This window comes from Phyllobates terribilis, unplaced genomic scaffold, assembly GCF_046119375.1.
Source record: "Phyllobates terribilis strain yellow unplaced genomic scaffold, ASM4611937v1 Scaffold_3__8_contigs__length_932513732, whole genome shotgun sequence".
Taxonomy (NCBI): Eukaryota; Metazoa; Chordata; class Amphibia; order Anura; family Dendrobatidae; genus Phyllobates; species Phyllobates terribilis.
In genome coordinates, this window is record NW_027362763.1 from 759,991,911 (window position 1) to 760,018,330 (window position 26,420).

Sequence of the window (26,420 nt, forward strand, 5' to 3'; positions counted from 1 at the left end):
TGATATATACTAGGACATCATCAGCAAATAGAGAGCACTTGTACTCGGTGCCTCCCACCTCAATCCACCTAATATTGGGGTTATGGCGAATTGATGAGAGCAGGTGCTCCGTCACTAGGATGTATAAGAGAGGGGACAGAGGACATCCCTGCCTTGTCCCATTGGTGATTGTGAAAGGTGATGAAAATGTTCTGACGCACCCCCTGGGCCTTGGGACACCCGGAGCCGGACCCTTTTTGGTGGATGCTGGTGGTTGTAGTCTTCGTGGCGGCGACCCGGTTCCGTGGCTCAGGGCGGTCAAACCAGTGGCGGAACTATTTATGTGGTTTTGATGTTTAAATGTCCGACTACGCCACCCGTGGATTGCGGTCAGAGTGAACCGCCGCTACAGGGCAGACCGCGGAGGCTGGTGTTGTGGGTGCAGCAGAGCGTAGCATAACTCCCCACGGGAGGAGTATAGCCTCAGGGCAGTGTATGCGGAGGATGGGGGTGATGGTGCAGGGCAGCAGCAGTAACGACACGGAGTCAGTGATGCAGTCCAGGGCCTTTACTCACAGTTCTTATTATCCAGACCACGTCTGCAGGTAACGGCTACCCACGTCGTACTGTGCTCACCAGGTGAGGGGCTCAGACAACTCCCAGATAACTTTGGAGCACTTCACAGGACCCCCTTTGTGTGTCCTTTGTCTGGCCTTTCTTACCAACACTTCTGTCCGGCTGCCTCGGGCCTCCTCTTGGTAAATTGGCGCCAGTTTCCCTGACCCTATGTGGTGCCTTCCTAGCGGGTGTAGCGAGGGGCTGCGCCACATAAAATGTCACAGCCTCCGGTTTCTAGCTGAGGGTCGTTTCCTGCCTCCACTAGTTCGGGGACCGGTCTCCCCCTTTGGCCTGACCCCTCCACGCAGGTGGATTCGGGCGTGCGCTGGCGACTCGCCCGTCCGCACCCCTGGGATCCCTTCATTCCTCGTTCCTGGAGCCTTCTCCGCTCCTCTTCCTTCCTTCTCCCTCTTCCAGGCCTGGGCCTCTGTTACTAGGCCCGCCTCCGGAGCAGAGCTCATGCAGAGCCCCTGCTCCCTGCCACTTCTGCTCAGACTTCTCTGCACTGAACTAAGATGGTGCCCACCTTTTATACTCCCTTCTCAATGCACCCAGGAACTGCTTCCTCCCTGCTCCTGCACTACAGGGTTCCCCTTCCTCAGTGTTCCCTCCCCCCACTCCAGCCAGGGACAGGGACTGTCGTGCCCATCTCAGGGGCATATTGGTCGCCCTGCCCCACGGCAATGTGGTGTAATGCATGCAGGTGTCGGGTCCTGATCCACACTCCATCCTTACCTGAGAGTGAGATATCACACCTCTGGGTGAGGTGCAATACGTCTGTAGCAACCGAGCCCTCAGGGTGCTACAGTTCCATTTATCTTCAGCCTAGGTGACGTATTGCGATACAGGGCCGTGATTTTGGCTATAAAAGGGTCCCCTAGACCCCTACCCCAAGCTTTTTAAGAGAATCATATATGGCGTGCCAGGAGACTCTATGGAATGCTTTCTCAGCATCCGAGAGTATCTAATTACAAATTTTTAACTGCATCTAGCCCAGGAAATACTTTGTGCCTAGTAGCAGTGTCTGCTAGTCAGCGGATTATCCCGGCTGTTAAGCAAGCTACACCACCTGTAGTTTGGACACTTCATTTTTTCAAAGGAAATGCTTCGGGACCACGGGATACTCAGTGAAGAGCATCAGGAGGCACCCCAAGGCATAGGGGCTGGGACTGGCAGTAGGATGCCTTGCGGTGGACAGCCGAGCTCGATCCTTATAAAAGCTTTTTAACTGCAGCAGCTTTAGTGGACGCTACTGGAGCTGGAATTACGCGGCTGCTGGCATGAGACTTGCCCTCCAATAGATCCTTGTAAATGGATTTAAAGTGTATTCATTCAAATTAGAGAGACAATTTAAATTAAAAAGCTTAGAGCTGCCTCCACCACAGGGGGGCTCGCTCGACCCACCAGCGGACAGGCACCAGTATTGGGAGAGGGGGGCTGGCCGTCAGGGTTCACCGCGGCTCTGGCACAAACCCGGCGACACGGAGGTGGCACGGGCAGGAGCGGACTGGCCGTGTCGGCTTCTCACTTTTTGGATTTTAGAAGGGCATGACATGCCTATATCTGTGTCTCCCCCTCCTTTTACTCCTCCACCTCTTTTATTTTCGCATGACTATATGTACTTGTCACTTTTCCATGTGTTAGTTATGTCTTCTGAGCAGTTTGTCAGCTTTTGGACACCTTTGAAGGTGTTTTCTATGTGTTTCTGTGTGTTTGTTTGCCTGCCATTGGTTTTAATGGTGTTCGAAGGTGTTCGACGAACCGAACCGAACTCGAACACTACGGGGGTGGCTCAACACTAGTCAGTAGCTACATCCCATTAGTTTGACCCTTTAACACTCACAAGGCTGTGAAAAATATTAGACTAGCCTTTAGGTCTTTGGGCTTGTTGCTCAGCTACTGCTTTTACTTCTAATACACATATACAGCCAGCTGCTCCATTCAAACAAGGCTCTGCAGCATCCCACTCTCAGGATTGGTGGGTTTCACAGCGGTCAGACTCCTACTGATCAGTAAGTTGTCACATCTTACGGATGATCAGTAAATTCTCAAGATTGCTTTAAAGAGGTTGTCCACTACTATAGAGAATGCCCCAATGTATTTAAACGATGGAAATAAGTCTTTTTGTAAATACCTTCTTTTGGGATTGTTGCCTGTGAGCGGCGCTATTGCTGACCGCTCACAGGCATCACGTGACCCCAGCTGCAGTCGGCTCTGACATCCGCTGATGTCACATCAAGTTCCGGCCGAGACCCAGTGACGCGCTCTCCCCTGATTGACTGGCTGTGGGAGGTTTTTTTTTCCCCAAATAAAATATCCCTTGCATCTTCATTGGAGTGCCTAAGTTTCTTTTATTACCTGTGGGAGGGGGTGTCAGTGTGTCACAGCCCAGCATCCAGCGCACGCTTTCCCTCTTCTCCGCATTGATTGGGAAAACACGTGGTGGATGCTGGGCTGTGATGCTCAGTGGAACCCCGGCTGTCATTGGACTGTCAAAATCTCATTGATGGATTCTCAGTTAAAACACTCTGCAGTTAGCAATAGACCTTGTAACACAGAGGCCATAATAGGCAAACTGTGCAAAAACTTTAATGATCTGCAATTGCAAAAATTATTTTTAGTCAAACAGGAGGAACCCCCCCCCCAAATAAAAAATACTGGACAAAAAGGTGAAGGCAATGATACAACAGTAACTTCATGAATCATGCATGCATATAAGAGAGAGTCCCTACAACAGCTGCAGCAATGGACTTTAAGCATGCAACTGGCTCACAGAATCTCTCTGTACACAGCAGAGTCTTTAAGACCTTGGAATTAAAAATAAAATGACTCTTGAAGTAAAATTAGCAAGTCATAACCATTTCATTTGCCGAGACTAATGAGAAACATTTCTGGCTCCAGGAGAACCCCTTTAAGTTTGTGCCACAAGGATATTAAATGGGCTCTAAACTTGGCTGTCACATGCTCAGTTTGCTTGTGTCTAATAAGCAAGGCAAAGTACTTGGCACAGGACATAGTACTTCTAGCAGCTGAGCTATGTGTACAGCTGGCAACCAGTATAGTATGAGGAATGGCTATATGGGGTCATACATCATGCCATTCCATGAAAAACTGCACAGAGGAAAAGGTGCAATTTAACTGTGCTTTTCCTACCATAATGGAAGTAATCAAACACACAGCGATGCATGCATCGCTATTCTTCACATCAAAAACAATGGACACATGGCTGAACTTGACAGACCCCAAAATAAGTCAGTGGGGTCTGTTGATTGCACCTAACGTCAAAGGTGTCAGATCAAAGAGGGTAAGAGAGAAGGTATGCGCAGTTATGTTTTATGTTCTGACCGCAGTAGGACAGAGCAAGGTGTACCTGCGCAAGACGGCATTGTCCCTGCGCAGGCATGAGATTTCGTTCGGCTATGTGGATGAGGCAGGATGCGTCAGCTACATCAATCACAGCGGGAGGACCGTGATTACCAGAGGAGAGGAAGGACAGATGCCGCAGCAATGAGCAATGACACCCATGGGACCAGACTCCCCAGATTTGCATACAGCTTGGGATCAATTCAGAAGGTGTTTTTTTTTTTTTTATTATTTTTTTTTATTTATTTATTTTTTTTATTTTTTTTTAGGAGGTACTCAGGTGGAGTCAAGGGATAATATACAACACAGGCGCTGATGAAGTTGGTGGTATTTGTTCATATGCAAAAAAACTGGTGACAGGTTCACTACAATAGTTTTTTTAAAGCAGCGCAGTACTCCCATTGTGGGTGCTCAAATAGGGCTGCACTACAGAATAAACTCCAGGTTCGCTATAATAACCATGGTCGCCCTGCACCAGCTCTAGTACAGTTATGTCCTCCTTATACACCAGAGACCAAAATTGAGGCAAAACTATAATCTCGCCAGGAGGATATAAATAATCAGAAATTAGCTCAGATAATTATAAAGAGCTTCTACTGGTACTCATGCGCTGCAGACTTTACAGGAGGGGAGAGAAAGATTTTTTTTATTTGAACTAAAAATTTAATTGACTGTGTATAAAAGTCACCAAAAGGTTTCAGCATGAGATCTTTTCATGATCGACCAGGGAACCATGGAAAGAAAAACGTAATGTGAGGATGTCAATTCTCTAAGTTTTATTTGTAAACCATTTTTCAGGTGCTTCTACTGATATGTTAAGGTGGTCACACAAATTAGACTGCAATTGGCCATTCAGTAGACATTTATTGTTCTAAACTTTCCTTACACCCAATGCTCGGGCGCAGGAAAATTAGACGCTGGCAGACACTACTGTCGGAAGTTATTCAAAAGTAGAGCAAAAGGATCAGACGTTCCACGGCAATGCTGCCACGTGTGGAGCGCACATGAAACACAAGCCTAGGAGCATAAAAGTTATTAAATCGTAGTTTTGCCCTAAGCTGAACCCTTTGTAACATTATTGGTATGAGGTCGTATGCCCATCATTGGTATGAAGAAGTCACTGTTTTTATCAAACAAAGTTACCGTAAGAACGCCGCTCTAAGGACATGTAAACCTGCAAAGTAAAGCATTTCATAGAAAATACAAAATCCATGCAGTCAACGGAACCAGAACTTCTGAATTCTAGAAAATAGAGCCACTTGATGGAACTGAAACTATAAAACCATTAAGCTGCCATTTCCTTGGGACAAGATAATTTTGTATGTAAACACAGGGAACATTTCATAAAACATGTTTTACAGAGTAAGAGAGTCATCAATAGTCTGTTCGGTTGAAGTACAAAATTACAACAAAACAACAATGCTCTGAACCTGGATGAAGCAAATGACACCCCCCAGAAAAAAAAAAAAATATTATATATATATATATATATATATATATATATATATATATATATATATATATATATATATATATATATATATATATATATATATATATATATATATATATATATATATATATATATATATATATATATATATTTTGGATTAAAACTATTAAAAATAAGGGAAATCGTGTAATTATCGAAAAAAAATATCATTAGACTAGAACAAAAAAAACATGCTCTAAGTCAATTTAAACGTTTTAAGCTAGGATAAGAGTAGTGCTAAAGGATATAAACAGAAAATATCCACCAGTGTCAAAGCAAAAAAAAGAAAAAGCTGTAGAAAACAGAAAAAGTAAACCGACTTACCAGCATTCACGATGGCGTCAACTTCCAGCTGAGTGATGTCTCCTTTGTAAAGCGACACTTTGTCACACAAGCTGCTTATTTTCTTATTTTCATCTGGAGAAAAAAAAAGTGATATATTCTCATTAATGTCTTTAACAAAAAAATAAAATAAAAACAGCATGTTGTTTCCAAGTCACATCCACTGCTGAGTAGCTGGTGTCACAATGTGCTCACACTTTGTAGGTCTCTATTCAGACTAATGCTTTGGTTTCTGTTCATTACAGCAAGTTCATTAGGTTTCTGTTGAAGATTTTGTAGATTTTAAAGGACAAATTCTTATTTTTGCTGTAAAAAATATAGTAAACTCTGCTTGATTTACAACTCCAGTGCATTTATCAGCAAACAGTATTCTAAGCAATTTCCCAACATACTGATATTCGTATAATATCCATTACAAAAGGATGAAACCAGGGCTGTGGAGTCGGTAAGCCAAAACTCCAACTCCTCAATTTCCATGACACAACTCTGACTCGCCCCCTGGGCCGTGGGGCACTCGGATCCGGGCAGTAGGGGAACGATGGGAGTAGTAGTGGCAACCCGGTTCCGTGGCTCAGGGTGGTCAGGCCAGTGGTAGTCCGTTATGTGCTGATGTTTATGTCCGACTACGCCACCCGTGGATTTGCGGTTATTAGGAACCGCCGCTGCATGCAGACCGCTGGGGCTGATGAGGTGTGCAGCTAGGGTAGTGTGACTCCCCACGGGAAGAGTGCGGCCCCAGGGCAGTATAGTGGATGGTGGGAGTGATGGTAGTGAGGGTCCCAGTGCTGATAGTGCTGGAGAAGCAAGGAGCACACAGACAACAGGTTGCAGTCCAGGGTCTTTACTAGAACAGGTAAATTGACCCATAAACAGTCCCGGCTAGGAGGGGGACCTGGATGTCTGAGAGCAACGGGGAAATTGGCCCTGGTCAGGGTGAGGGTGTAGGCCTACCGTGCTTTCTGCGCTCCTTCTGGCCATCTCCTCGTTATAGGGTAACAGCCCACGTTTCCGAGCTTTCCGTGTATTCTCGCCTGTATGGCCTGCGACGTGGGTTCCTTTCTGCTCCCAGCCTTGTACGGCTTTACTGGTCCCTTCGGTTGTGGCAGGGCCTCCATGCTTCTTAGGCCAAGGAATATACAGTCCCTTGTGAACTGGTTATCTGCTGGAGGATGTAGAATCCTTCCAGCCTAAGACACCAAAGTCTGGTAAGGTCAGTCTCTGATTTGCCAAGACAGGCTCTCTTTGCCTCTCGTCTCTGGCTGGTGGCTCTCCTACTGCCACACTTCCTCTTAGGTGCAATCAACTTTCTGTCCCTGCTCCACTCTGGGACACGTCTCAGTGCTGAGACAGGCCATCCAGTTCTCCCTAACCCTGCCCCCAGCACTAGCTTTTATAGGGGCAGCCAGCTCCCCCTACTGGCCTGAGACAGGAGGCATTGCATGCTAATGTTCCCCTGACTAGAGAACCTCCCCCTTGCTCTCAGACACAGCTTTAATTACACTTGTGGCATCCAGGCCAGGGTGACAACTCCCTCATACATAGCTCGTGTTTAACCACTTCGCGCCAGAGCCTGTTTTTGCCTTCGTGACCGGGCCAATTTTTTCAATTCTGACCACTGCCAGTTTATGAAGTAATTACTCTGGAACGCTTCAACGTATTCCCCTGATTCTGAGAATGTTTTTTCGTGACATATTGTACTTCATGATAGTGGTAAAATTTCTTCGATATAACTTGTGTTTATTTGTGAAAAAAATCGGAAATTTGGCGAAAATTTTGCAATTTTCAAACTTTGAATTTTCATGCCCTTAAATCAGAGATATGTCACACAAAATAGTTAATAAATAACATTTCCCACATGTCTACTTTACATCAGCACAATTTTGGAACCAAAATTTTTTTTTGTTAGGGAGCTATAAGGGTTAAAAGCTGACCAGCGATTTCTCATTTTTCCAACAAAATTTACAAAAACATTTTTTTAGGGACCACATCATATTTTATGACAGAAAATACCCAAAAGTGACACCATTCTAAAAACTGCACCCCTCAAGGTGCTCAAAACCACATTCAAGAACTTTATTAACCCTTCAGGTGCTTCACAGGAATTTTTGGAATGTGGAAGAAAAAAATGAACATTTAACTTTTTTCACAAAAATGTTACTTTAGACCCAATTTTTTTTATTTTCACAGGGGTAACATGAAAAAATGGACCCCAAATTTTTTTGTGCAATTTCTCTTGAGCGTGCTGATACCCCATATGTGAGGGAAAACCACTGTTTGGGCGCACGGCAGGGTTCGGAAGGGAAGGAGCGCCATTAGACTTTTTGAATGTAAAATTTGTCTGAATAATTAGCAGACGCTATGTTGCGTTTGGAGAGCTCCTGATGTGCCTAAACAATGGAAACCCCCCACAAGTGACACCATTTTGGAAACTAGACCCCTTAGGGAACTTATCTAGATGTGTGGTGAGCACCTTGAACCCCAAGGTGCTTCACAGAAGTTTATAATATTGAGCTGTAAAAATAAAATTTTCACATTTTTCCCACAAAACCGTTTTTCATCCCTTAATTTTGCATTATCATAAGGGTAATAGGATAAATTGCACCATGAAATTTGTTATGCAATTTCTCCTGAACACGCTGATACCCCATATGTGGAGGCAAATTACTGTTTGGGCACATGGCAGGGTTTGAAAGGGAAGGAGCGCCATTTGACTTTTTGAATGTAAAATTTGTTTGAATAATTAGCGGACGCCATGTCACATTTGGGGAGCCCCTAATGTGCCTAAACAGTGGAAACCCCCCACAAGTGCCACCATTTTGGAAACTAGACCCCTTAGGGAACTTATCTAGATGTGTGGTGAGCACCTTGCACCCCCAGCTGCTTCACAGAAGTTTATAATATTGAGCCGTAAAAATAAAATTTTGACATTTTTCCCATAAAAAATGTTTTTCATTCCCTAATTTTGCATTATCATAAGGGTAACAGGATAAATTGCACCATGAAATTTGTTGTACAATTTCTCCTGAGTACGCAGATACCCCATATGTGGGGGAAAACCACTGCTTTGGTGTACGGCAGGGTTCGGAAGAGAAAGAAGCGCTATGTTGGCTGGGATAGGCAGCAGACACCATGTCACATTTGAAGAGTCGCTGACATGCCAAAACAGCAGAAACCCCCACAAGTGACCCCATTTTGTAAACTACACCTCTCAAGGAATTCATCTAGGGAAGTAGTGAGCATTTTTTAATTTTTAAATTTATACCATTGGGCAGTGAAAAAAGCATAATTATATTTTTACCACAAAAAAATGTTTTACCCTCAGATTTTACATTTTCACACAGGGCAATGGGTAAAAATGGTGCCGAAATGTGTCACACAATTTCTTCTAAAAGTGTCAATACCCCATATGTGGCTGTATCGTACCACTTAGCCATACGGTGAGATTTGAGGGGGAAGGAGTGCTATTTGACAATTGGAGAACAAATTATTGTAGAATAGGCATTTGGATTTGGGACCACAAAATTTTCTGAATTTCTTTTGGGGGCAAGGACCATTTTGCTTTTCCAGAGCCTTTCTGCTACCAGTAACTTGGAAGTCCCTTATATTTTTAACAGATGATGGACCTGAGTGGGGACTAGCTTTTTTTGAGGACCGAGTTGAAGCTTTTATTGGGAACATTTTACGTAACATTTATCCGGCGCTCTAGGCTGAGCACTTACATCGGGGTTTCCATCTAAATTTCCAAGTGATGTAATTCAGATGAAACCCCTGCAGGATACATTCACTATAATGAGGCAGCAGAGTTACTCTGGACTCCGTCTGGCCTCTGTTTAGTGGTGTCCTTTTTTTCAGAAGTGCACAAAACTGTGGCCAACCGCACTTTTATGCACGCCTAAAACAAATGACACCGTGGGATCCCAGGCTAGACGGCGTCCACAGTGGCCTATATCTGCCTCATTACAGGGAATCTTCCATCATGGGTTCTGGCTGAATCACGTATTTCAGAGATTTACACGGAAACTCTGGTGTAAGCGCTCAGCGCAGAGCACACGATAAATGTGAGCAGAGCCTTACTGGGATCTTTGGGAGACATAATAAACAAATCAGTAGCAGGTGAATAATATTTGTTTTATTTATTTTTTATGCCGTTCCTAGTGTGATATAACTGATTAGATTACTTTATTCTTCGGGTCGGTGCGATTACAGAGATACCAGATTTAGATCGGGTTTTTATGACTGACAGCTGTCACACACTAAAATACGCTTTTTTGCAAAATCTAGTTTTTGCATCACCATCTTTTGAGAGCTATAATTTTTCCATATTTCGGCCGATCGAGTCATGTGACGGCTTGTTTTTTGCGGGACGAGTTGACATTTTTATTGGAACCATTTTTGGGTACGTGACATTTTTTGATCGCTTTCTATTCCGTTTTTTGGGAGGTAAAGTTAACAAACAAACACTTCAGGAATTGTTTTTTGAGTTTTTTTTTATGCCGTTCTGCGTGTGGTAAAAGTGATCAGGCAGCGTTATTCTTCGGGTCAGTACGTTTACAGCGATACTACACTTACTGTATTTTTTGTATGTTTTGGCGCTTTTACACAATAAAACAATTTTATAGAAAAAAAAATATTTTTTTTGCATTGCTTTATTCTGAGCGCTATAACTTTTTTATTTTTCGGCTGATGGAGCTGTATGGCGGCTTTTTTTTGCGGAACAAGATGAAGTTTTCAGTGGTACCATTTTTATTTCTATTCTGCTTTTTGATCGCATTTTTTTCCACTTTTTGTTTGGCGATATGATGAAAAAGCATATTTTTTTGCTCCGTTTATTTATTTTTATTACGGTGTGCACAGAAGGAGTTAATTAGTGTGACAGTTTTATAGCTCGGGTTGTTTCGGACGCGGCGATACCAAATATGTGTACTTTTTTTGGTTTTGTAATAATATACGGGTTTATTGGTTTAATATTTTATTTATTTATTTTTATTTATTTTGTGATTTTTTTTTTTTATAGTTTAAAAACGTTTTTTTTACTTTTTTTTACATTTTTACTTAGTCCCTATATGGGACATTAATTTTTATTTTTCTGATCACTGATCTCATGTAATGTAATAGACATATATTACATTACATGAGATCTTCACTGACTGTTTCAGTCAGTCTCCTGTCTGGCATCAGCTACATACAGGCTGAAGCCAGACAGGAAGGACACCATATATGGCAGAGCTGGAGGCGGTCATGTGACCTCCAGCTGCCATAGCAACCCCAGGTCCTCAAACGAAACGGAGGTCTTCGGAGGTAAGTAAGACGACCCCCTCTCTTCCTGCTGTCTCCTATATGCCGCGATCACTATAGATCGCAGCATATAGAAGACAGCAAAGGGTTAACATCACTGGGACCTGATCTAATCAGGTCCCGATGATGTACCCTGTCAGAGCTAACGCTCTGCACCGGAATCGCAGTGCTTGCAGGACCCTGGGGGTCCTGAGCACTGCGAGACCACCCACCGTTTTTAAACGTCGGCGCTGCACAGAGCCCAGGGAGCGCGGACGTTTATCTACAGTGGGCGGTCGGGAACCGGTTAAGTGATAAACTTACTGTAGCACAGATTCATCTCAGCTAAAAGTCTAGACCCTTAGATCAGGAATAGGACATCTCATAACTTTCCCAAATTCTTATGAAAAAATATTCCCCACAAACTGCATTGAACTACTGTACCCAATTTATTATATATTTTAGGAGTCTGTGTCGGTCCATTTTATACCGACTCCACCAAAATGGACTCAGACTCCACAGCCCTGGATGAAACACCAATTAAAACATTTTCCAGGACTTTAGTACTGATGTGCTATCCTTAGAAAACATCATCAATACTATATTTGTGGGGGTCCAAGTCCTGGTAAAATTGATGAAAAGTCGACATTAATGAGCTGCCGTGCTCCAGCTACAAACTCTACACTGCATCACTCCTTGAGAAAGCCAAGGGCGAAACGTATGTTAGCGTCTTGGGAGTCCTATTGTGACATGCAGAATTAGTGCTGTTGCTTCAAAAGCATCCAGCAACTATTAGCAGTAACACAAGCACAGGAGACAAGAAGTGTTGTGCTCCAGAAGCATCCAGCAACTAGAGGGATTAACACAGTCACAGGAGACAGGGAGGGCTTTAGCAGAGCCCCAGGGGAATTGTGGGAAACTTGTTATTGTAGTCTGACTGAAGCCAAGAAAAAGGTGATGTGTTATCTGGATCTGACAGAAGGCAACTGAACAGGATTCAGATCAGGATAGAAACTAAATACAGGTCAGATAATATTCTGCACTGTTAGTTCAGGGAGTTTATCGGGCAGGAAGTTAAGGACTGGAAGGAATTATGTCACCCTGAGTAACGGTTCCCCCAGGATTTAAAAGAATAAATGAAACCCCTATCACCCTGTGTGGCGTGCGTGTAACACTATACTTTATGCCATTTCTCTCCTACATAGTATGTCGTTCTTGTAATATGTACATGCAGTGTATTTTTTTTTGTATTTACACATTTGATTGATTTAATAGATATAGGCCATCTTTCATCTCATATATAACTGATGCACTGAGAATATAGCTTTTAGCTCCTTTTACTTATACATTTAATGCATACATTTTTTGTGAACTTTCTTACATTCCTTCTGTTTATTGCTCCCCACAATTTAACATTTTAAATTGTATGTATCAATAAAATTTATATATTTTTAAAATAAATTGTATCTTTTTTTTAGTTAGTTATTCACCCTATTGTGTTATTTTTTTTTCCGCGAATATCCATTCATATCAATTAAGACTAATTTTCTTCTATTTGGGTGTGTTTTTCACTTTGTGCTAGGTGTAGCTCCGTACACAATTGGTAGTGGCTATAATTAGCATTGCAGCTCAGTACCATTCACTTAAGAGGGTCTTCTAGTCAAGGAGATTGGGGGGGGGGGGGGGATAAATCTATTTTCACATTTTTCATGTATTTCCAGTGTGGAGACTATCTGCAAAACGAGATTCACAATATTAAAAAATAGCATCTTATAAGGAGTAATCTCGGGTATGTGCTCGGACCGCGAGGCGCACAATGGAGCATTCCGTCGGCCGCGTGTGCATTTGTGCTTTTAACTTTTGGATTAACTTGCCCAGTAGATGGTAATTTTTTGGACGGCATTTTAAAAAAAACAAAAAAACAACCAAAAACAAACACACACACACACCTTAGTATTATGACCATTAGTAATCACCGCACACTTATCAGAAATCTAATAGGATGATTATTTGCTGGAACGTTGTGTTGGAGCAGAAACACAAAACAACAAATCGCTCAACTCACTCATTATGACTTTTGCTCCGAAACATCTTCATTCGGGTGCAAAAGATTGTGAATATAGCTACATTTTTGGCAATTATCTTTGACAAGGGATTTATGCCAATTCTTAAAGTAATGGATGTGATTGGAATGAACATAGGACAGCAAAGGGAGATGTACACGCACACTCGGGATGAGTCTCGTTTGAGACGCTCGGAGCGGAGTTCTTCTCACTCCGTTCAAGACGACAGATCATCGCAGAAAAGAGTGCATCTCTGCAGAAATTTATGAGCACAAAGAAGGTTCACTCTATGGTCCTGAAATAGCAGAATGATTGTAAGTATACATGCTAAATCATTTTTTTTTCCCCCCAAAATCAGCGGCTACGATACCTCCAGAACCAATAGGTTAATGGAGTTGAACACAAATTTGCAGTTTATAAATGCCTATCTCCTGTACCAGAATGAAGTCAAAATCTTTTTTTTTTTGTAACTTTGACAGGCCTCCAATTGTGCCAAAAATCGATACTCAATTTTCAGCATGATGCCATTTTTTAAACTTTTTTTTTTTTTTAATTCTGCTACTGGAGATAGCGACAATCACAGTAATGCATAATCTCTTGCTTTTTTTGTTTCAGACAACTACAACATCCGGGATTATGGCCACCGTTCACCACCGTTTGTTTTCCTTGCCCACTTCACTGCATTTTAACAGTGCTTATTTTTACTCTTCAGGATACACAAATTTGTAAGCATACTTCAAACATGTGTAAAATATATTGTAAAAAAACACCATCCCAAAAATCCTTATACTTTTTCCCCCAAAAAATATTGCAACAATAACATTAAAAAAGAAAAAAAAAATCGGTTGTCTAGACTAGAAGATCCCCTTAAAGGGAATGAGTCACCATCAAAATGCAGTGTAATCTGATGGCATCAGGTTGTAGAGCAGGAGTAGCTGAGCAGATCGATCTATAGCTCACTTCTACAGAAATGTGAGCCATGTTCATGCTAACAAATCAAATAACTGAGGGAACAACTTATGTTTGGGATCAACTAAGCACATACTTAGAAGGTGACTAACCGTGAAAAAAGTAAGCAAAAGCAATGGGATCATCAAATAAAAAACTGCTTTATTAGAAAAACAAAAGGAGAAATGAAACAAATAAAAACTACTAGGTGATAAATGCTCTAATAAGGTATGTCCATAATAAGAGCACCACCTATCCTAAATAGCCCGACAATATGAATTCACAGGAAGTTTAACAATGGCTATAAACATACATGGCCCAATACAAATACAGTATTATATAATACCTTATAAGTTGACCCAGAGGTGGCAATGCAGCACAGTACTATAAATACTATATATTGTATAAAAAACATCAATATAAATACAAAGTTAATGCCACCTGATCCTGAGATTAGCCTGAGATAAAGAAGACAAAAAACAAGTGAAAATGGTCCCAAAAAAAAATCTATGTTATAACCAAGGCCTCAATATGAAGCAGCTAATTAGGGGACAACAAAATGAACATGAACAAGTAAGCATGAAAATAAATAAACCTGTGTAGACAGAGAATAAGTGAGGAAATAAACCCCATGTGTATCACCACCAATGTGTGGCTTCTTCAGGGGTGCAAGTGAGGATCAAGTGCAAACCAAGCCCCTTAGTCAAATACATAAACAGATGATAATTACCAAGTGTGGAGTACCAAGTGATCAATCTCTTTGGGAATGTGCATTGCATTTGTACAAAGAGTTGTAAATAAAGTTGTTTAAGTAAACGACTACTATGGTTAGAACGAAGTAAGCAATGCGCAAACGCCAAGCATTCAATAAAGTTTTGTTAAAGCCTATGTTCATGCTAATACACTTAACATTATGAACAGCACAGACCAAAAGTTTGGACACCCCTTCTCATTTAAAGATTTTTCTGTATTTTCATGACTATGAAAATTGTACATTCACACTGAAGGCATCAAAACTATGAATTAACACATGTGGAATTATATACCTAACAAAAATGTGTGAAACAACTGAAAATATGTCTTATATTCTAGGTTCTTCAAAGTAGCCACCTTTTGCTTTGATGACTGCTTTGCACACTCTTGGCATTCTCTTGATGAGCTTCAAGAGGTTGTCACCGGAAATGGTTTTCACTTCACAGGTGTGCCCTGTCAGGTTTAATAAGTGGGATTTCTTGCCTTATAAATGGGGTTGGGACCATCAGTTGTGTTGTGCAGAAGTCAGGTGAATACACAGCTGATAGTCCTACTGAATAGACTGTTAGAAATTGTATTATGGCAAGAAAAAAGCAGCTAAGTAAAGAAAAACGAATGGTCATCATTACTTTAAGAAATGAAGGTTAGTCAGTGCGAAAAATTGGAAAAACTTTGAAAGTGTCCCCAAGTGCAGTTGCAAAAACCATCAAGCGCTACAAAAACTGGCTCACATGAGGACTGCCCCAGGAAAGGAAGACCAAGAGTCACCTCTGCTTCTGAGCATAAGTTTATCCGAGTCACCAGCCTCAGAAATCGCAGGTTAACAGCAGCTCAGATTAGAGACCAGGTCAATGTCACACAGTTTTAGCAGCAGACATCTCTTCAACAACTGTTAAGAGGAGACTTTGTGCAGCAGGCCTTCATGGTAAAATAGCTGCTAGGAAACCACTGCTAAGGACAGGCAACAAGCGGAAGAGACTTGTTTGGGCTAAAGAACACAAGGAATGGACATTAGACCAGTGGAAATCTGTGCTTTGGTCTGATGAGTCCAAATTTGAGATCTTTGGTTCCAACCACCGTGTCTTTGTGCGACGCAGAAAAGGTGAACGGATGGACTCTACATGCCTGGTTCCCACCGTGAAGCATGGAGGAGGAAGTGTGATGGTGTGGGGGTGCTTTGCTGCTGACACTGTTGGGGATTTATTCAAAATTGAAGGCATACTGAACCAGCATGGCTACCACAGCATCTTGCAGCGGCATGCTATTCCATCCGGTTTGCGTTTAGTTGGACCATCATTTATTTTTCAATAGGACAATGACCCAAAACACACCTCCAGGCTGTGTAAGGGCTATTTGACCAACAAGGAGAGTGATGGGGTGCTACGCCAGATGACCTGGCCTCCACAGTCACCAGACCTGAACCCAATCGCGATGGTTTGGGGCGAGCTGGACGGCAGAGTGAAGGCAAAAGGGCCAACAAGTGCTAAGCATCTCTGGGAACGCCTTCAAGATTATTGGAAGACCATTTCCGGTGTCTACCTCTTGAAGCTCATCAAGAGAATGCCAAGAGTGTGCAAAGCAGTCATCAAAGCAAAAGGTGGCTACTTTGAAGAACCTAGAATATAAGACATATTTTCAGTTGTTTCACACTTTTTTGTTAAGTATATAATTCCACATGTGTTAATTCATAGTTTTGATGCCTTCAGTGTGAATGTACAATTTTCAGAGTAATGAAAATAAAGAAAAATCTTTAAATGAGAAGGTGTGTCCAAACTTTTGGTCTGTACTGTATATCTATTTTCTCTATAGATCGTAAGGTCATCTGGGTTAGCTCTTTTTCCCTCCTTTCCTTTCTGTAACAATCAAATGCAGGATATAGAAATGCATGTATAATCGGTCTATTATATAGTGTACAAAAATCTATGAAATACCCTCCTCACCGATGCACTTTTGTGTTGGTAATGCTACTGTAATGTAGGAAGATGAGGCCGGAGGTATTTTATTGAAAAGGTGTATTATCACTGACTGGATCATATACAAAGAATGCTTCTTTTTACACTGAACAGGATGGAAAAGATTCAGCAAATAGTCCTTGAGCATGAGCACAATACAAGCAATATCATCACACACGCGTCTACATTGTTTGAGGGTATCCATCTGAAGATTAAGGCAAAAAAAAAAAAAGTTTATATTTCTCAGATGCTGACCTAAGGCCGAATGGATTATATTTTTTTATAATTTCATATTAGAAAAAAATATATATATATTATATATAGTTTTCTGTTGTACACATTTTTTATTCAACCCACTTTAAAAGCGGTCTCATGTGATGCCAGTGTCAATCACGTTTCAACAGTTCCTGAAATGTTCTATATACTTAAAAACACTTTATTTTGGTAAAAAAAAAAAAATGTTCAAAATTTTGTTTAATACATAGAGGGGTTTTCCCACGAACAAAAGTTCATTTTAATCAAAAGATTTTATAATAATAATAATAATAATAATAATAATAATAATAATAATAATAATATTTAACTTCCACAATTGGATGAGTTTCAATAAAATGTTCCTGTGCTGAGATAATCTTATAAATGTGCCCCTGCTGTGTACTGTGTAATGGCTGTGTCTGACCGTGCAGGAACATGGTCTGATCATACCACATCTCCTGGGCAGGGAGGACGCAAAAGAGTATACAGACATTATAGCAGGGGATCACAGCTGATTCTTTCTGTAAGGTAAAACATTTCCCTGCCTGTTTTTAAACAATGTTTTACTTCAAAGAAAGATTGATTTGTGATCCCGTGCTGTCCTGTCTGTACACCTTTTTCTCCCCCTCTTGCCAGGAGCTGTGGTATGATCAGACCATGTCCCTGCACAGTCAGACACAGCCATTACACAGTACACAGCAGGGGCACATTTATAAGATTCTCAGCACAGTGACATCTAATTTAAACACATCCAAATGTGGAACTTCTTATTATTGCAAGATCTCTTGATTGAAATGAACTTTTGTTCATGGGAAAATCCCTTTAAATATATTTTTTATCAGTATCGACAGTTGTATAGGCTGTGGTTGCAGGTAGTCCACGTTATTTTTCAAAGAGTTTCCAGAATTAAGAGTAGGGAGTATTTTAATGTTCACACACAACCAACCACAAACCAAAAGATTCCCAGAAAACACACCTGTTCCCAGCTGTTACTCCGGTAGTCCCTGCCAATCTTTGGTTACTTTGGCTGCAGTAGTCATGTGGGTGTATGAGAATGTAATTGCTGCAAAAATTACTAGTCCTAGTGGAAATGTCATATATATAGGAATTACCAGTGAGGTCTATGACTGTCTACAGTGTGATCTCCAACGAGCGAAGAATAATCACTGCAGCAGTCTAAGGCCACGGCCCCACTATCCGTATTTGGTCAGTATTTTTTCTCAGGAGTGGGAGCCAAAACCAGGTGAGGAACAAACAGAGAAAAGGTATAATAGAAACAAGTCACCAATTCTGCATTTATCACCCACTCCTGGTTTTGTCTCTATCTCTGTCCATGTCTTGATCTACAAAGTCTGAGCTTTCTTAGAAAGAGTGGGTTGAGAAAGAGGGAAAATAAGTACAGGTGCTTCTCACAAAATTAAAATATCAAAAAGTTAATTTATTGCAGTTCTTCAATACAAAAAGTTAAACTCATATTATATAGAGTCATTACAAACAGAGTGATCTATTTCAAGTGTTTATTTCTGTTAATGTTGATGATTATGGCTTACAGCCAATGATAACAAAAAAGTCATTATCTCAGTAAATTAAAATAATTAAAACACCTGCAAAGGCTTCAGAAGCGCCTAAAAAGGTCACTTAGTCTGTTTCAGTAGGCTCCACAATCATGGGGAAGACTGCTGACTTGACAGATGTCCAGAAGGCAGTCATTGACACACTCCACAATGTCCCAGAGTTCCAATTTTCATTTGGAAATCAAAGGTCCCAGAGTCTGGAGGAAGAGTGGAGAGAAGAGAAGAGCGGTGTTCGACTCGAACTGTTCGCCAATCTCAAATTCGAGCTGTTTTGGGCGGTGTTCGAGCCGTTCGGTGAACACGAACAATTTGAAAAAAAATTCGGCTGTTCGAGGTTATGTTCGATAACTGTTCGTGCACCAAAATCATAACTGGATTTTTTCTCAGTAATTCTGAAAATTAATGTTAATACGCAGTTTGAGTGCACAGCGGGGCGGGGGGAGGGGCAGGGGATGGATCTCTGCAGAAATAATGTAGATCTCCATTTTTTTTTCTCTTTCCCGCATTTACAGTGGGGAGGTGCAGTCTGTCAGCCTATCAGCAGCGCACACACGGAGCAAAGTGCTTTTTTTCACACAAGCAAGGGCATGCGTCATTGGCAGTGTATGTCACATGTCCTTGCCCTATAAGACCCAGCCATTTTCCACGTAGCCACCATTTTCTCACTGCTGCAGCTGAGTGTTAGATGGCACCGCTGTTGCTGTGTGCGCTATACCTTGTTAATTTCAAGCCAATTTTCGCACAAATCTACAGATAGCTTGGGAGTAGGGAATAGTTGTGATTGCAGTCCTTTTGAGGACTAGGTTACATCAGTTCCTATCACTTTTTGCCAGGCAGGTCTGTGCCAGTGCTGTACAAGTTTTTTTCACAGCATTTGGCTAAATCTAGCTAAGCAAATCCTTTTTGGCCTCTTGCAGTGTGTGTTAGTCAGTGGAGTAGCCTGTGGTACAAGCTACACCACCTGTGTATAGAATACAATTTTTTTACTGCACCTAGCCAAGTAAAACCTTTTGAGCATAGCATCATTCTATTAGTCCATCTATACTAACCTCCACCAGGTTGCAAATTCAAAATAATTTTTATCTGCATATAGCTTTGAAAAAATATTTGGGCTTGTAGCAGTGTGTAGGACTTGTTCTATTAGGCCATCTATACTAAGCTTCACCAGCTTTCAAATTACTAATTGTTAGCTGCATCTTGCCTGGAAAATAATTTTGGGCATAGTAGCAGTGTGTGGTACTCATTGTATTAGGCCATCTATACCAAGCTCCACCAGCTTTGAAATTAATAATAATTTTTAGCTGCATCAAGCCCGGAAAATCATTTTTCTTCCCAATAGTGGTAGCAATAGAAATATGGGGTGCGCTCCTGGCTAACAAAAATATACGCTTCATAACAAAAAACACCAGCCTAGCGCACTGCATTAATAAGATGGCATCATAGTCTCGCCCAATGCTAGGTCTACTACGCCGGCTAGCATTCCTGTGCCTAAAACACAATGTATGGGTCCGCGCTAGCCACGATGCTGAGGGGTCTAAAGCTGCTAACGCTTTATCACAATTCAATTGGCAGATTTTCACAGAATTCCTACCCAACACCCACCCATCGGGCAACAGTTGCCCACCCTCCCTATGGGATCTAGTGGCGAATAGTTGATGCCATTAATCAGAGCGTCAGTTGCCCCGTCGACATGTCAAGCATACGGTAAGGCATGGGAAGAGTGGACACGACTAGTAGCAAGCAGACTGGTTGACCAATGTGAACAAGCCAGATTACAAGTCACCATAGAATTTCTCCACCAGCTAATGATGAGGGGCATATCAGGACGTCAGCGCAGCGGTGGCTGACCGGAGTAGCATTTCACTTCCAACTACTGAATTGGGGAGTTGTGACAAAGAGATTCATCATCAGACAATGCATAAAAGGGTGGAAAAGAGGTCAGCCAAGTCAGGAGTGCAGACGTCCCGTGTCATTACGATTGCTTTCCCAAATCATATCCCTAACACCAGTAACATGCCACTCACGAACGCCTTTTTCGGGGCGCTACGCATAAGCGAATTAGTCCCTCGATCTATAATCACCACCAGTGGAGGCTTATTACACCAGGACGTAGTCCTAGCCAATAATGCAATACGCCTACGCATACGCAAATCAAAAACAGACCCAGCGGGCAGGGGCACTTGGGTACTTCTACAACCCACAAACAGTACACTGTGTCCGGTAACAATAGTAAAAACATATACAGCCATCAGGCCACAAAGTAATTTCTTCCTATCACACATTGATGGAACGCCATTATCAAGATACCAGTTCCAAGCTATATTTAATAAATGCATAACATTGGCAGGGAACCACCCCAAAGATAACAGGACACACTCATTCCGCATAGGGGCGGCCACGGAAGCAGCTAGAGCAGGACTGTCAGAAACGGAAGTTCAGAGGATAGGGAGAAGGCGATCCACGTGTTTGGCGAGATACATAAGACCGGACTTGTTATCCTAACGTGGATCGTTTCTTTTACAGGTGACGCTAAGCCAACAGTGTGGGTGATAGGCCACTCGTATATATATTGGGCAGAAAAAAGGGCGACAGTCCGCCCGGGCGGGAGGAATATGGGGTTTTCAATACACATTTCAACTGGAGAGGTATTAGAGGCCTGCGATGGCCACAGGTACTAATGGAGGTAATCGACATAGGGAGAGAAGCAACAGGTCCGGTCATCTTAGTGATACACGCCGGGGGAAACGATCTCGGTCATTACAAGAGCGCAGAGCTAATGGCAATAATGAAGCTAGACACTGAGCGCTTCAGAGCATTTTTTAGTAAACTAACTATAGTATGGTCAGAGATTGTGCCGAGAGCGGTATGGAGAGGTGCGCAAGACATCACGGCCATCGAACGGACAAGGCGGCTAATAAATATTCGGATGGCAAAATTTGTAAAGGAAAGAGGCGGTGTAGTGATACGACACCGAGAACTGGAAGGAGATAAAACAGGCCTCATAAGGTCCGACCGTGTTCATTTAATGGATATTGGACTGGACATATTCCTGTCAGGACTCCAGGATGGAGTGAAACAAGCATTAATGATTATGGGTGGGGGTCGGAGTCCTGCCTACGAGTACGCAGGATCCTCTGTGGCCTGAAATAGAAAAGACATGTTGGAAAGTTACTCTTGTTGGCCAACTTGCCGGTGTGGAGACACAGGGCATGCTGCAACAAGCTGAATTATTTTGAAAAATAAAATGCCTTTCTAATGGAATGAGTGTAAAGAGTTAATAAAGCTGTGACCGATCCTCACCCATCCAGTTGTAAGAGTTACGTTATTGTGTTGTCAAGGAAGGAGCGGCGGTAGGGGGGGCTGAGCGTCTGGGTTTCGTTGGGTGTCCCCACAGTCTAGTGTATTGTAATCTTCTTTAAGGGTATGTGTGTAGCGCCCCTGAGGGTTCGACCGCCACAGGGATGCTGCACTTCTCTAATGGAGTGTGGTGTTCCTCCTCTGAGGTAAGCCCAGTGTGATGGTCGTGACCCTGTGTGGGCCTGCACCGAGAAGGGACACAGTCCTCGTACCCTGGCCTTGGGACGAGAGGTAGGTTGTAGACAAGGAATGTCTCAACCCGGCCAAGGACCAGGATCAAGAAGGCCCGGGAGATTTAGAGTGTGGCTCCCTAGCAAATGGGTCCCGGGGAGGATGCAGACGGAGCGGAGCACGCCACCTGTCCTCGCCTACCTGATTTATTCAGAGGGATTCCGGCTGCAAGAGGGGTACTGGCCCCCGACACCCGACCTTGTACTCCATGTCCTGGACAGGAAAGCCCGGTTAGGCCCTGAGGATCCCGCCGGGCGTCGGATGGAGAGGAATTGCCACCCGAGCCCTAGTTCTGAGAGGAGCTCAGAGGGAGACCCGGCCTATCTACACACGCGAAAGGGTGAAGTCTGTAGTGCAGGAACACTCTGGTGTAGGGTCGCTACCGAACACTGGACTTTCTCGGAGGTAGTCGGACCCCCGTCCCTGGTGGCCGCAGGACTCCGCGAGGAGCAGGGCGTCGCCTTCCCGCTGTCATCTCTAAGTGAGTAAAGCCTTGGAAGTTCACCCCATATGGCCTCCGGACTGTTCATTATGCGCCATACCACGCGACGCGGTGCCCGTACTCCCCGCACTACTACAACCCCCCTTCATCCCGTTTGCCTGCTCTGAGGCCTAGCTCCGCCTGTGGGTAGCAGTGAGAACTTTGGCCGCCACGACACCGGGCCTCAGCGGACTGCAGCGGCGCTGGTGACCCTTCACCAGGCACCACAGGTGGCATAGTCGTTAATCAGCCACTCAACCCGGGCAAGCCCACACCATCTCTTTCTAATGTGACGGCCCTGAGCACGGGTCAGGGCCCGGCCACGGCGGCATCCCATCTCTTCAACACAGGGCCCGACACAGAGTCCCCCAACACCCAGGGTAAAACACGGGCTTTTCGAGTAGAGGCGTCACATGTGCACACTTTAAGTGTTTGGTGCAGAAATTTCTGCACCATTTCTGCATCTCTTGGCAGGAAAAACGCAGTGTACAATACTTTTTTTTATGCGTTTTTGGTGCATATTTTTTGCATTAAAAATACTGAAACGATTGACATGCTGCATATTTAAATCTGGAGGTCAGAAATATGCAACGTGTGCATGAGACTTCAGAATTCTCATTCACTTTGCTGGCATCAGGAAACCCTGCAGGTTTTGTGACCAATCTGCAATGTGTGCACAGACCCTAACCGTCCCATGATGAGTTTTTGGTGGCTTTTTGATGTTGCAGATTTTCTGCACCCAATAAGTAAAACAGGTTACCTGCAATTTTTTTTTAGAAAAAACGCAGCATCAAAAATTCATTGTGGGAATGAAGCCTCAGACCATGTGCACACGGTCCGTATTTTACATCTGTATTTTTCACCCACTCCTGGTTTTGGCTTCCAAATAAGTGATGTAAAATACTGAACGTGTGACCATCGCCTTGAAGACCGAGCATTTAATTTTTATTGTCATTTTTTTTTCTGTGACGCCATTAATTTTACCATGTAATGAAGTGAAAAACTAAAAAAATCCCAAGTGGCATAAAATATTTCTGACAGTGACATTTAACTCCTGCATTAGGCGCTAGATCTGATCGTATCATGAGCTCTGGCGCGATGTCCAGCTTGGTACGAGCCCTAATCTCGGCATCCATTGCTGCTTGTGTATGGTGGGTGCACGTCCATCAGTGAGGATTATATAAGGGGGATTCAGCCTGAATATAAGGTAGCAAACACCACGTCATCAAGTAATCACAGGACACCGGATTCTGCTCCATATGTCTATTTATCTGTAACGACGGTTAACGGTTTTATTTTTTTTATGGGGACGCTCGTGCACGTCTGGACGTTAGTACGGAGCCATCGCTAGCGGGAGACGTCCCCTTCTCACCCGTCGGCTTTAATAATGGCACTGTCTGCGTCTGTGAACTGCGGACAGAAAAACATGAAATCAGATTCCGCCTCTGGATCATTTCCACTCAAAATCTAGGAATATCCCGAAATGTTAAACATGACCTGTTACGGCCAATGTGGTTTCCTACCTGTTGTCTCCTCACAAACCCCGGGATCCCATGATCCCGTCCCTGAAATAAAGACGCTCCAACCTGTTATTCGTTGGATAAATTTGGCCACAGCGGCCGTTTATTAACAAACAAATAACAATGAATAAATATATATATAAATATATGGAGGGAGGGTTCTTGGAGCTAATAGATCTGGCTTTAAATTAATTATAAAAATCAACCGCCATGTTACCCTCAGCCGTTCAGCACCAGCTCGAGGGCACCAAAACTTCCACATTCCGTGAAAGACCAACCAACTAAATGCTCCCGAGGTAAAACCCTGTCCAGAGCCCAGAACAGACTGCCAGATCACCACTCAATTTAAATGACCTGGAATTTTTCCCAATTCCTTCCACCGACAATTCAGTACCAACTCCAAGAACCCCACCCCCCGCCAACTGAGCCACTGCGACAAGCAAAACAAAAAAGGAACATGTTAATACACCATTTTAAAAACTAACATAAAACTAGAATTAAAAAAGGGGAAGGAGGGTGGGTAATCAATCTGATGCTCTTCAGGGAATGGCGGTTTTCCTGCACTTTTCCCTATATATGCACCTCTCCCACTACCCGCCCCCAACTTCCCCTTATCCAATCCCCAAGACCGCCTTATTCAAAAGGTGGGGGGGGGGGGGGGGGGGGAGTGAAACCTCCAATCCAACCCCGGTCATGGGTGGCTCCCCCCTAGCTGTGCTGTCTCCAGCCCCCTCCTTTCTGTTCAGCCGTCTCTTAAAGGCGCATTCCACACAGGACAAAGTGGGTTCACCAAGATAAATTTGTTGCCCGTAGCAACCAATCACAGCTCAGCTTTTACTTCTAAAGTGGCTCGGAATGTTCCTTATCCGGAATCCGGAGCGGAATGAGCCAGCGGAATTCAGGATTCCAAATGGAATGTTCATGACAAGTGCGATGACATGATGGAATATGCAAATCGCTTAGGTCACTCGACCACACCCTCTGACTAAACAAAGGGGCCACACCCACTTGCTATGTCATTGATTTATGGCATCACAACAGTAAGGGGCTATAAAAATCCCCCTGGAGCCCTGGGCCATCACTTACCTTGCTCCTGGACCGGAAGAAAGTACTGCCATCATGCCATCAAGAAAGATGCAACAACACAGCGGACGTAGGAGGAGACGCAGAACAAGGAAGAGCCCCCTCAAAGACCATGCCGGCCGCAGCACAGGTGATAGTATGTGCATCATCTAGCAGAACTGCGGACTGCAGTGTACTGACGTGTATTCTCCTCTCAGGTCACAGACGCAGACGTCGCCGGCATGCAGTGTAAAGTCAGGGGACGCAAGGAGTGAAGAAGATGTCTCCCCGTATCCACGCCACTACTCAAGTCCCTCAACGCTTTCAGATGGCCGAAAACCATAGTGAATCCAACATAATGCGACCGGAGACATTATTCAATAAATCTAAGGAGCAAAACTCTGGGGTCCTGTGATCATTTTATCATACAAGATGTGTTTTTATATTTCTGTAAAAAAAATATAACATTATAAAAAGTTTATGAAATAAATGAAAAAAAAAACAAACAAAAAAAAAAAAAAAACACAAAAACACCACAATAAAATAAACATAAAAAATATAAAAAGAATTAATAAAAAAAGTTAAAAATATTATCGAGGGATGGTAAAAAAAAAAAAAAACAAACACATTAAAATGCAGTTTATGGAAAACATATATATATAACCACAATAAAATTTAAAAAAATTGTGGAGAATATTTAAGTATCAGAGGTGATTGTAAGATTTCTCACCTCCTACAAAAAAAACATTGAATAAGGGCATGTGCCCACGTTGCGGAAATGAGGCGGAAAGTTTGCGCTTTATTTCCGCATGTCCTTTCCCGGACATTTTTTATTGCATTGCAAAGGCAATTCCGCATGCGGAAACGCAAAATTAATTGACATGCTGCAGATTTTTGCGCGCATCAAAACCGCTGCGGAAAAATCCGCAGCATGGGCATAGAACTTGCGGATTCTCATTGGGGACCATAGGGGGCGGATTAACAAGCGTTTTACAAGCGTTAACGCTGCGGAAATTCCGCATCAAATACGCTTTTAAAACGCTACGTGAGCACATACCCTAAATATATAAATGAAAACTCATAATTAACACGAATTATCATATGGTATCACACAGCATGGGATTAGATACACGGCTCAGCAGATGGTATCACACAG

The 26,420-nt window shown here is 42.9% G+C and overlaps 1 protein-coding gene across 3 annotated transcripts in view; it reads right to left on the bottom strand.

Annotated features, from left to right (window-relative positions):
• Positions 1 to 26,420, bottom strand: part of MACROD2 (mono-ADP ribosylhydrolase 2) — a 2,798,553-nt gene that overhangs the window by 2,648,866 nt on the left and 123,267 nt on the right. For all 3 annotated transcript variants that reach the window (XM_073672205.1, XM_073672203.1, XM_073672204.1), the window contains exon 3: positions 5,777 to 5,869. In XM_073672205.1, coding sequence (XP_073528306.1) covers positions 5,777 to 5,869 — 93 coding nt within the window. The remainder of the gene's footprint in view (positions 1 to 5,776; positions 5,870 to 26,420) is intronic.